This window comes from Camellia sinensis, chromosome 3 (genome assembly GCF_055761805.1).
Source record: "Camellia sinensis isolate YWXY chromosome 3, ASM5576180v1, whole genome shotgun sequence".
NCBI classification, from domain to species: domain Eukaryota; kingdom Viridiplantae; phylum Streptophyta; class Magnoliopsida; order Ericales; family Theaceae; genus Camellia; species Camellia sinensis.
In genome coordinates this window covers 65,752,068-65,764,285 of record NC_138963.1, presented here as the reverse complement: position 1 = coordinate 65,764,285, position 12,218 = coordinate 65,752,068, and the positions used below count along the sequence as shown (strand labels likewise).

The following is a 12,218-nucleotide window of genomic DNA, read 5'->3' as shown; positions in this document are numbered from 1 at the left end:
GTGGTGGTAATGGGTGGGTGGGTGACGGTGGCGGGTGGTGGTGGTGGGTGGTGGGTGGTGGTGGCTAGTGGGTGTCGGGTGGTGGTGGTGGTGGGTGGGGTGGGTGACGGTGGCGGGTGGTAAGTAATAGCGAATGGGTGGTGGTGGTGGTGATGGGTGGTAGGTGGTGGTGGTGATGGGTGGTAGGTGGTGGTGGCGGGTGGGTGGTGGGTGATGGTGGTGGTGGTGGTGGCGGGTGGATGGCAGATGGCAGGTGGGTGGTGGTGGCAGATGGGTGGTGAGTGATGGTGGCAAGTAAGTGGCGGGTGGTGGTGGCGAGCGGTGAATGGTAGTGGCAGGTGGTGGATGGTGGCGGGTGGATGACAAGTGGGTGGTGGTGGTGGCGGCGGCGGCGAGGAGTAGGTGGATGGTGGCGGGTGGATGACAAGTGGGTGGTGGTGGTGGCGGCGGCGGCGGCGAGGAGTAGGTGGTGGTGGCGAGTGGGTGGCAGGTGGGTGGTGGCTGGTGGTAGCGGGTGGGTGGTGAGTGGTGGTGGAGGGTGGGTGGTGGGTGGTGGTGGCGGAAGACGGTAATGGAAAATGGTGGCAGGTGGTGGCTAATGTTGGGTGATAAAAAAAAAAAAACTGAAAACTCAAAATAAAAACACATTTTTTGTATTTTCATTTTTTGACCAAATTTATAAACTGAAACCACTGATTTATAAATCAAAAATTTTACCAAATAAATTTTTATTTAAAATTTTAAAAATCTTATAAATATAAATAGAAAATTAAAAAGTAAGTACTATCAAACAACACCATAACTTCCAAGTTTTAAGAAGTGGAAATGGGTTCATAGGACTCCTGTGTCCAATCGTCTTCCCACATGACAGCCACGCGTCAAAAGAATAACCAATCAGTCCCAAACAAAAACACGCAATCCATTAAAAATCTTTTTATTTTCCTTCCGCCCCCCACAAAACTCCAATTTCTTCAACAAAAATCTACTCTCTGAAAAAAGCCATGAACGCCAGAGCTCTTCTCATCTGTCTCCCCTCAGATTTCCACTCATCTCCCAAACACAACTTTCCTCCCGACATTTTCATTCCGAGAAAATCGCAATTTCGTCTTCATTTTCGGTTTCGGTTTCGGTTTCATGTCTCGCGTGGAATTTCGGTAACGAAGAAAGGTTTGGTTCGGAGGAGGGGAATTGGGAAAGTATGGGCTGAAGTGAAGTCGGAGCAGTACGACGTCGCTGACTCTGTCCCCCAAGCGGTCAAGTTCAAGGACTCTCTCAGCGACGTCGTTTTGGACGATTTGGATGATGCTGCTGCTGCTGCGGTTTCCTGGAGGAAAGAGTTCCCCAAGCGTTGGGTGATTGTAATCCTCTGCTTCTCCGCATTTCTACTCTGCAATATGGATAGAGTAATTACTTTTACTTTTATTACTTGTTAATTATGTTCCCATACCCCCATATTATATTATATTATATTATATTATATAATAAACACTGTTTGCCATTTATTAATAAACACTGTTTATTTATTTATTAATTGCCGTTTGTTAATTAATTTTATTATGTACTATTCTTTAATCTGTAGATGCAATGGCAAAGAAAATGATGCCATGTTTGTAAATCAAAAATATTAGGAGAGGTGATAGTAAGAAATACTCCTATATGAATTTATTTACCTTGTTTGGAAATATATATATATATATATATTGTGCAAATTTGATAAAATATCAAGGGAAAATTATTGTTTATGGTGGTTTTTAAAAAATAATTATATATTAGTGAAAATTTTTATGATATTAATTATTGGGAAAGACTATAGGTGTGTATTATAATTACAGAAAATCCATACCCTCTTTTAGCCATAACTTAACAAAATAAATATAAAAAATAAAAAAAAAGTAATAACCAAACATAAAAAAAATTATGACCACAATCTCAAAATAATATCATAACTAAAGAAAAAAAATGACATTCTGATATAGAGTATGTATAATAGAATTCTCTTTGATTATTAATATTTATAATATTTTTCACTTTTTTATAAATACTTTTCACTGACATCATGTAATTCCCCCAAATATCAATCTCTTACTAAGTTTAAAATAAAAATGATTAAAACGAATATAGATGGTGGGTATGTAGCCCCCCGGAATAAATAAGGTAAAATATATATTTCTCATATTTTTTCATTTACAGGGCTAATGAATTAGTGATAAAAAGGGGGCGGAGTGTTATGAGAATTAAACATTATGGAAGTGCAATGTAAATCGGTAAAACTTATGGGGCTCAAGTGTATTTTTTCCAAACTTCGATTAAAGTTAGTGTAATTTGCTCATTTATTTTATTTAATTCATTTAGCTGACCCATTTGGTTGGAACATAGGTCATGTTTGTTTGGCTCCATAGATAGGGGGATTGGACTATCAATTGTGGGTCCTACATAGCCCATGTTTGGTTGACAAAAATAGAAGGATACTAGTAGTCCTATGGTGGGACTATGAATACTCTCACATAGAGGGATTAGCTTGGTTGGATTTTTGGTGAGATTAAGAAAATAGTGAAGGAATTGAGTCTATTTTATATAAAAATTTTATTTTTTTTAACCAAGTGCACCTGTTTGTTTTAATATTTATTCTAATTTTTTTTAATATAGAAATAATTTATTTATTTATTTTATATAAAAATAATTTAACAATTCCATCACTAATCACCTCCCATACTATAATCAAAATAAACATACCTTTATTTAATCTTCTCACTAACAATCCCCACATTAACAATCTCTTCACTATCAATCCTTTCACTAACAATCTCATCCAACCTAATCCGCCAAACAAACGTGGAAATAAGTTGGGTTTGGTTTATAATTTTAATGTTCATGTCCAAGCATAAATGCTCAATCTTGATTAGATCCAGCAACCCGAAAAAATAAATAAACAAAATAAAATTACTGTTGCTTATCCTGAAGTGCTAAAATTTGTTCAGCTGGAATAGGGTAATAAGACAGTCTAGTAATACTTTATACTATTCTTTAACAGCTCTTAGTCTTGGGAAGATTTTTGTTTCCATTCTTGTGGTTCTGCTTTCATGTCGCGACATTGTGCTGAATGCAGAATGGTCATTGCAATTTCGGTTACGTTAATTAGTCTTATTTTGAAACAAATTTTGCAGTAATATCATGACTTCTATGCCATACCTGTCTTGTTATAGTTAGTGTATATACTAACACAATGAAAGAGTGAATCTAAGAAACTCATGGGGTGAATTGCTCATGAAACTTCCTCAGATGAATAAGTTATTTTAGTTTCCAATGAAGCTCCCTCAGATGTAAAAGGTGAATTGCTTGTTGTACCCAGGCCAATTTTATTTTTCTTTCAGGTTAATGAGTATTAATTTTGATGATTCAAACCTTTGCAACTCATCCATTGCTCCAACATTACAACCCTCTTGCCCTTTTGTCATTTTGAAGTATTTCAAAACTAAAGCAGAGTGCAAAAGGATTATATGTAATGGGAGGATATGCATACTGCATTTCATTGTCATTGGCATGTAAAATGAGATGAGGTCAATGTCCCTTAAAACTGCCTCTTGAACCAGACAACTGATACTTAATTCTTTACTGCCTTAGTTACTGTTCTCCTTTAACAAGTGATCAACCAAGTCAAGGCTTGTATATAGCAGTGGCACACTGCTAGTTAGTAATTTGGGGTCTGATGTCTTCTGTTAGAAACTTTGAACAGTTTATGTTTGGCAGGTAAACATGAGCATTGCCATACTTCCGATGTCCCAAGAGTACAACTGGAATCCAGCAACTGTTGGTTTGATACAATCTTCTTTTTTCTGGGGTTACCTTCTTACTCAGGTAACCAAAGATCTTTCCCTAAATTTGTTGTAATTATCAATTGGCGAATTTTTTTTCTTCCTTTCTTTTCATTTGCGAAACAAGTATCCACGGTAGTATTACAACTACTGTAGTTATAATAATATAAGAAAATCACACTTCACTTTTTAGAATAGAGGGCAAAGTCATTTCTGTTATGAATTTTTTTTACTATTTTTTTTTTCCCCTAAATTTTTATAATAAGCTCAGGTTGCTGGAGGTATTTGGGCAGACAAAGTTGGTGGAAAGCTTGTTTTGGGATTTGGCGTGGTATGGTGGTCTATTGCCACGGCTCTAACACCCATTGCTGCGAGGGTTGGTTTGCCTTTCTTGCTTGTGGTTCGTGCCTTCATGGGAATTGGTGAGGTTGGTTCTCTAATTAACACGTACATTTATTTTCTTCCATTCTCTAATATGTGGGAAAACAATTGAAATGAAAAGAAAGGAAAAAAGGATATACTGAAGATAATTTATATTAGTGTAATCTACTAACGAAGTTGTCTTAGTCTTGCAATTCTATGTTCCATTCTTATTTTCAAATTGGAGACGTGATTTTCATTGCCTAGCAAAATAGTTCATCGTAATATCATTCTTTCTTTTATGACAGTGTCTACCTTTTTCTCCTCTTTCAGGGTGTTGCCATGCCAGCAATGAATAATCTCCTATCAAAGTGGGTTCCTGTAGCTGAGAGGAGTAGATCGTTGGCCCTGGTATATAGTGGAATGTACCTTGGATCTGTGACTGGTCTAGCATTTTCACCATTATTAATACATAATTATGGGTGGCCATCTGTCTTTTACTCCTTTGGTTCTCTTGGATCAGTTTGGGTTGCTGTATGGCTCACTAAGGTAACTTTTAAATTATTACAACCTTTTTTTTTCTTCTTAAAAATCAAATTCTGTTACAAAGTCTGTGGAGCTGATTATATGTTGTTAGTCAGTTCTTTTTTTCCAAAAATGGAATTTTCTTGCTTATCTTTGTGTTGCCTTTATTTTTTATTTTTTCACTTATTTTCTATAGGCATACAGTTCACCTCTTGATGATCCCCAACTGCGGCCTGAAGAAAAGAAGTTAATCCTTAAAAACAGCATATCAAAGGAGCCTGTCAAATCAATACCTTGGAGATTAATCTTGTCAAAAGCACCTGTGTGGGCATTAATAGTGTCTCACTTCTGTCACAATTGGGGAACATTCATTCTTCTAACATGGATGCCTACATACTATAACCAGGTAAATCACTTTTTTCATTGCAATTGTATTCGCTTCTCTACTTTGAGGCCATGAAACAACTAGTGAGCTTACAACCTCAGTATCTTCCTGGATTGTACAATGTTAAATTATTTATGTGGCCCATAGGATTAACTAATTGGTGAATGGTGTTTGCTGATCATTGCTTAAACACTAAAAACATCAATATTTAGGTAAATAATGGAAGGAAAACCTAGACACAAGTTACAGTAACAGAACACCTAAATCCTAGTCTCATTTTTCCCCTATTCATTTGGTGCTGATCGCATAACTAATTTTAGGCAAGCCATGTTAGCAGGACTCTCTATGTTGCCAATTGACCAAAGCCTTGGGCAGGAACCATAAAGACATTTTGTCAAGTGTTATTTGTGTATTCAGTTTTCAACCTGTGAGTTTTAGTTGAACACTGTGTTACACATGCTGATGTAGAACACCATAGGGGAAGAGAAGAAAGAAGAAGAGAGATAAAAAGAAGGGCCACAACCCTAACACAATGGCCACAATCTTAAACACCCAATTTAATTCCAAAACTTTTACACAATGCCAAAAACTAATATTTATAAGCTGGAAAGAAACCCTAATCAAAATAGGAAATTGAATCTATTATTATTTGGAAACCTAATCCTCAATAAAATAAGAAACCAAAGACATCTAATAAAGCTCTTAATTTAATTAAGACTACTAATTAGCTATAATCAATTAAAAATAACAAATAAACATGAATATTACAAATTATAAAATTATAAATAAAATCTCCACCCAAAATTGATGTATGCTCGTTCCGCATCATATAGACTCTTCTATTTCTCCTAAAGTATCTATGTCCATTGGATATGACAAAAGTAAGGGTGTGGGATATGGATTTGATATTTGTATCCAATTTAGACGCTTGAATCCTCTAATTTTTTACGATGTTTGAAGAAGAAGAAACTCATATTAAATGGATGAGAGAAATTTAATATTTTTCGTAAATCCTATTTAATTTCAAGTTCACTTTTACATAATTTACAATATCTTATCTAAGAATATTATACAATATGCAATATAGATGTGAGTTCATCATGTTTCCTCGTTTGGTCATACTTATATCCAACTTTTGCATACTTATCCTAATAGCCTAAGATTTAGGTTTATGAATGTCTGATAATTTTTTTTTTTTTTTTTTTTGGAACAAACAACAACAATGAATGTCTGGTGCTGGAATGTGCACTCGCACCCGATACTCATATCCAAGTCCATGTAATTGTGAAGCGAAGTCCCACATTGCTTGAATCCTAAAGTAATATTATGCATATAAGCGTGAGGGCACTCTTACCTTAATAGCTAGCTTTTGGGGGTGAGTTCTACCCAAAACCGTATAACATGGTATCAGAGCTAGAGTACTCAAGGATGGATAGGGTGCACATATAAGTGTGAGGGCATCCTCACCTTAATAACTAACTTTTGGGGCGAGTTCTACCCAAGATCTTGTAACAGTAACATGGCACAACATGACTGTTAGTTGGATGATGTTGCTGCTAAAGCTGTGGTTTTCTTCTTACCTTTTTGTTGGCAACATTGTTTAGAGTGGAGATTGCTCATACAGTCAAATACTGATGTCGCTTTTCCTATAAGTATCTTGACATCTTGTAAAAGAAAATTCAGATTAGAAGTATTGATTTGAGAATTTCCATTTTCAATTAAATTCTTTTGTAGGTCTTGAAGCTCAATATTACGGAGTCTGGGCTCTTCTGTGTATTGCCCTGGCTTACAATGGCATTTTCTGCAAATCTGGGAGGATGGATTGCAGATACACTAGTGAGCAAAGGTGTATCTGTGACCAAGGTTCGAAAGGTATATCTCATTTCTATAATTTTTTTGATAGCTAATATAAACTAAATGATTCACCGTGTAGTAGTCTTTATTATATAAAATTTTCCGGGAGCAATGTTTTCTTCAATAATAAAATCATACATAAATTCATCAATTATGAATTGTAACTAGTGCTTACCTTACGCATCAGGTGAGTTGTTGAGTTCTGGACTTCCATTTTTTAATGTACGATTTGTAGCCTCAAGTCTGTACCCAATCTACCCCTTCCAAATGCCACCAATAGGAACTAAACTGAGTGTACTTTTTGGCTATTTTTAGCCTCAACTATGTTTCTGAATTTGGATTAATTCATCTACTGGTGGATCTGCCTATAATTGGCTTCTCTCTTCTTCTTTTTTTTTATTCTTTTTTTTTTTTTCCCTCTCTCTCTACTTGCTAGACAGTCATGTTAAGCTAATAAATTTCTTGCAGTGGCTTTCAAAAATCTTTGTGGCATACTCTGTTGATAAAAACACAGCTTGTTCAGTTGATCCATCTATTGCAGTTTTTGGAATATTAGCATGTCTGAATTGCTGGAGTATGTTCTTCTGTAATCTACTTTGCAGATCATGCAGACTATTGGATTTCTTGGCCCTGCTTTTTTTCTGACTCAGTTGAGCCATGTTAATTCTCCTGCAATGGCCATTTTGTGCATGTCGTGCAGCCAGGTTTGTTTTTACTTGCAGAAATAGAAAAATAATAAGAGCGTAATTCGATTTGGTATCGTTTCCTTCCTAAAACATCTTACCTTAAGTGTTTTGCTTCATGGAGTTGCAAGAAATTTTTTGACTGCCGTGACAGACTGCATACATTGGGTTTTCAAATATGCATCTTTTCCTTTATGCACATGCTTCATTTCTTCTCTCATAATAAGATCATTTGTTCAGACAGTCCCCCATGGCCAAAATAAATATGAAGTGAAAGTAAAAATCTGGTGTCCTGTATTATCACAATCTGAAAGCTCAATACATCTTTCTCTCTTAATTCATTATTCAGCACCATGAATTATGCTTCGAGATGATCCTAAGTAGTGCTGTTCCCCTTTAACCAAAAAAAAAAAAATCTCTTTGGAGAATCCCACAAGCAAGATATATCTACTCCTTTCGTATGCTTTTGAATTTATTTATTTTTTCTCCAAGGGTCTTGCAATTTCCTTCGGCTAGTTTTTTTTCGTTCCTTCTGAAAGTGCTTTGCAGTTCTCTTACAAAGTCCATAGTCATCTCCCACCTAGAAAGCATGGATACGGATACAAGATATGGATACGATACGATATGGATATGGCAGTATGACAAAATCTAAAAAAATAGGATACGGGTACGGCTACGATACGTTTGTGAAAAATATATATTTTTAATTTATTATTTAGTGAGTTACACATAATCTAAAGAATGTTGAGTAACCATACTGTAATTTTATAATACAAAATACTAACTTTTAAGAATTAAGTACTAATTTAAGCTAGTAACTTGTTTACCTTTTAAATTTTTAATAGATCTTGCAAATAATTCATTTGAATATCAAGTCTAATATGCTTATATTACAATAATAGAACAATTCACATCTTGTCCTTGTGCTTTTCCTTTTGGCACTAGTAAAAAATGTTGTATTTAAGCTTACTTGCTTATTTATTTATTAATATTTAATTTTACTATTATTATATTATCTTGTTAATCCTTACTTTCTATGTAGTTATAGGGGACATGCATGAAACAATTAGGATATATCAATTTGACAAATTCTATTATTTAACTCACTATTTTCTAAGAACTAATCAAGGTATTAGAAAAGAATATTCTTATATGTATCCTTGCAATTATATTATATTATATTATAATACTGTTAAACAAGTATTACATAACTTCGAGTATCCAATACTTTTAATAATTATCCGATACGTATCTGTTACGTCACCCTATTTGAAATATCTGTGCTTCATAGTATCCCACAAGGGTGAAACAATCCCTAGTGTTATCAAGTTCAAGTCTACACCTTTATGCTTTCTTCGCAGTACTTCATAGCATGTAAAAGCTTATTGCATAATGTTCTTGGCTTCTTTGCAAAGTTGAATTGTCCAGAGAATGGAAAGAAAATCCAAAGAAATTGTTTACATATGTATATTCTTTTTTTTATTTATTATTTTTCTTTTCTTCTTTGAAATAGATATCAGAATGATGGTCCAAATCTGCTGGCGTAATTCAATGTGCAGTATTAAGATTTTTATTTTTATTTTTTCTCCTTAAAACAGGGGACCGATGCATTCTCTCAGTCTGGTTTGTATTCAAACCATCAAGATATCGCCCCTCGATATTCCGTGAGTAGTATTATTATTATTTTTTAACAATGTTCATGTCTAATTTTAATATCTCCTTCTGGGAATATTGTTACCATGAGATAATCATCTAGGGTTTTAATGGTCCATCAGCTAGACTGGTGTGTCAGGAGCAAAGTAGTGTCATCAATACCACCATCATTTTCTCTAAGGCTGTCTTTGGAGCATGAAATTGGGTAGGAATTAGGCAGGGAAAGGAAAAGGGAAAGGTAGGCGAAATGTGAACGAAATATAATTACATTTCACACACCTTTTCTTTTTCCCTTTACCTTTCCAAATCCCTACCCAAATCTGTACTCCAGACACTGCCTAAGGGGATAAAGCAGTGTGTTATGTTTCTTATTTTCAATTAATTATGCAGGGGGTATTGCTTGGTCTATCCAATACTGCTGGAGTGCTGGCAGGTGTTTTTGGAACTGCAGCAACTGGTTACATTTTGCAACACGGTACATTTCATATCCTCACATTATGTATACTGTTAATTAATGTCCAATGTAGATATATATATATATATATATATGTGTTATGCTTCTAAATACTCAAGTTTAAACCGCCTGTTCAATAGTCCTTCAATCTGTTTCTGGTGTCTTTCATGTGAAGAGAACTGCTTCAGAACTGTCATAACATGATTACGTATATACGATTGCAACCCTGATCCCGGTTTGTTGGAACATTTGGGTGTGGTACTTGCCACTAGCTTTGTAATTGAAACAATCCCACCCTGCAGACGTTTCAAGGGAGGGTTATGCAGTTGATAAAGGCCTAGCAAACCATATGTTGCTGTCTGCTGAAACCAGGCTATTGTTGAATTGTTTTAGCTCGGGGTATTGTGTTTCTGAGAGAGAACATTTAAATAATTGGGAGAATATCAAAAAAGTGGAAAGATAGTAAAATAATTTCAAATACATGAAAGTATAATATTTTTTTGCACAAATTAGTGCATGTGCCACTTGTACTTTTATAAATTTCAAATTATTTTACCATCTTTCCACTTTTTGGATATTGCCCATAAATAATTCATGGATCTCTCTCTCGACACATGTTTGTATCACACACACACACACACACCCCTTAATAGTTACAAACACAAGGCTATTAAGTCAGAAATTTGGTATGCCAAATGAACATGGCATTGATTCTTTTAGCCTATACTTCATGCTTGTGTTAGCAATAGATTAATTCAAGTAGTCTTAAGTGGTTCTTGCTTGAGCTTTTTGCTTATAAACTTTGGCAAGTTAAACCTTGCGACTGATAAGGGGCTCAAATTTTAGTATCAAACCTGAAATCACGTTGGCCTGGGTTTCACCTACTCTGAAGTATCATTTGAGCTGTATACTATACACATTTGTGTTTTAGTCCTGCTGTTTGGTTAACTTGGTGAAGACTACAGTGTACAAGGTCAAAACAAGCCTTGATTTTAGCAAAATAGGTTGGTTCAGCTAACACAGAAGTGTGGCGAATGTATATCTAGAAATATCTGAGTTAATCCCTTCTTGTGACGAAAATTATGAGGTGGCATCTACTTCTTGTTGGGTTTCAAACGTGCTTATACACATACTTTAGCTGTTTGTAGACTTGCAATTGCTCTTATACTCATTACTCACCGAAAGGTTTTCACTGAATTTTCAGGTTCTTGGGATGATGTCTTCAAGGTTTCAGTTGGACTCTACTTGGTTGGAACCGTGGTTTGGAATCTTTTCTCAACCGGTGAGAAAATAGTGGATTAAGTCTCATGAATAGGTCATTAGGATGCGAAGATTCAGGCTTCACATGGCCCGAGCCAAAAATGGAGAGAAACAACCGGAGGAATTGATAGAAGTAAACTCGGTTAAATTGTTGTTTGGCTGAAAATTTTTGAACGCCAAGCAAAGAGTTCGGAAACATAATTATGAGAAGGCCATGGCCATGTTGCCGTTGCTCCTGCACCATCTCAATGAGGAGAGAGTAAATATGCAAAAATAACATTGACACAGCTTATACATGTATGTATTGATAAAAACCAACACATCAATTTGTGATCATTAGTGTAACATCTTTTCCATTTTGTAGTTTCTCCATTGTATACTTCTGTTCTTATAGGTTAGAAAAATGAAAAAAAAAAAAATATATATATATATATATATAAGAAATAGTGGATGATAAAAGGCCCTGAAAATGATATGGTTGATCACTAATTGTTCTAAAAGTTTAATATTCTCTTATTAACGGTACATTTAAACAAGTAAAGTTAGAACACCTTAAATTAAAAACATTCAAAGAGGGATAAGACTTGGTATTATGAGAAAGGAAAAAGTTTGGGACCTTAATTTGAGGACTTCCATGACTTTCAAATGTGTGTGATTGGTATATGTGTATTTTTATTTTTGTTTTTGTTTTTTTAATTTTTAATTTTTCCTCTCTCACATAGCATGATGTAGGGGTTGTGGGGGTAGAGTTTTTGTGATGTCTCAATCATTGCTCTATAAGAAACAGCTCCCAAAATACAAATGACTTAGACCCACAGGGCACTCCCATGACCCCCTCTGGCTATGATTGGCCAGTGTGTGTTTTTTTTTTTTTTTTTCTTCTTCTTTTTCTTTTTCATCTTCTCCAATCACCAGTCTCACGTGTATATGGGAGTGGTGGGAATGGTGATTGAAGGGGGTCTCAATCACTCCTGAAAATACAATTTAGGTTTTCACTTTCACCAGTTATGAGAAAGCCACATTGGTTGATGCATGGTTATATACTGATGGTGGACCTTATAAGCTTTGCTTCTTTTATTTATTTATTTTATTTTTTTTTTTTTTTGCTGTGCGAGCCAAGTGTAATTTACCCTCTACAGATTTGATTCTTTGATCCTCAATTAAAAATAAGAACATGTATATTTATGTTTTATTATTATCGACAAATAAAAGAAAACCCATATCTATAAATA

The 12,218-nt window shown here is 35.1% G+C and overlaps 1 protein-coding gene across 2 annotated transcripts; it reads left to right on the top strand.

Moving 5' to 3' along the window:
• Positions 1 to 785: 785 nt before the first annotated feature.
• On the top strand, positions 786 to 11,349 carry PHT4;1 (phosphate transporter 4;1). Of its 2 annotated transcripts, none has more exons than XM_028271494.2 (10): positions 786 to 1,403; positions 3,748 to 3,855; positions 4,084 to 4,239; positions 4,506 to 4,721; positions 4,894 to 5,103; positions 6,817 to 6,954; positions 7,539 to 7,640; positions 9,218 to 9,283; positions 9,663 to 9,747; positions 10,931 to 11,349. In XM_028271494.2, the coding sequence occupies exons 1-10, from the start codon at positions 1,002 to 1,004 to the stop codon at positions 11,026 to 11,028; spliced, it is 1,581 nt and encodes a 526-aa protein (XP_028127295.2). In that variant the 5' UTR covers positions 786 to 1,001; the 3' UTR covers positions 11,029 to 11,349. The 2 variants fall into 2 exon arrangements, 1 of the variants encoding a protein (XP_028127295.2); XR_014364039.1 differs by having other exon boundaries at positions 898 to 1,403; positions 7,539 to 8,286.
• Positions 11,350 to 12,218: the final 869 nt, after the last annotated feature.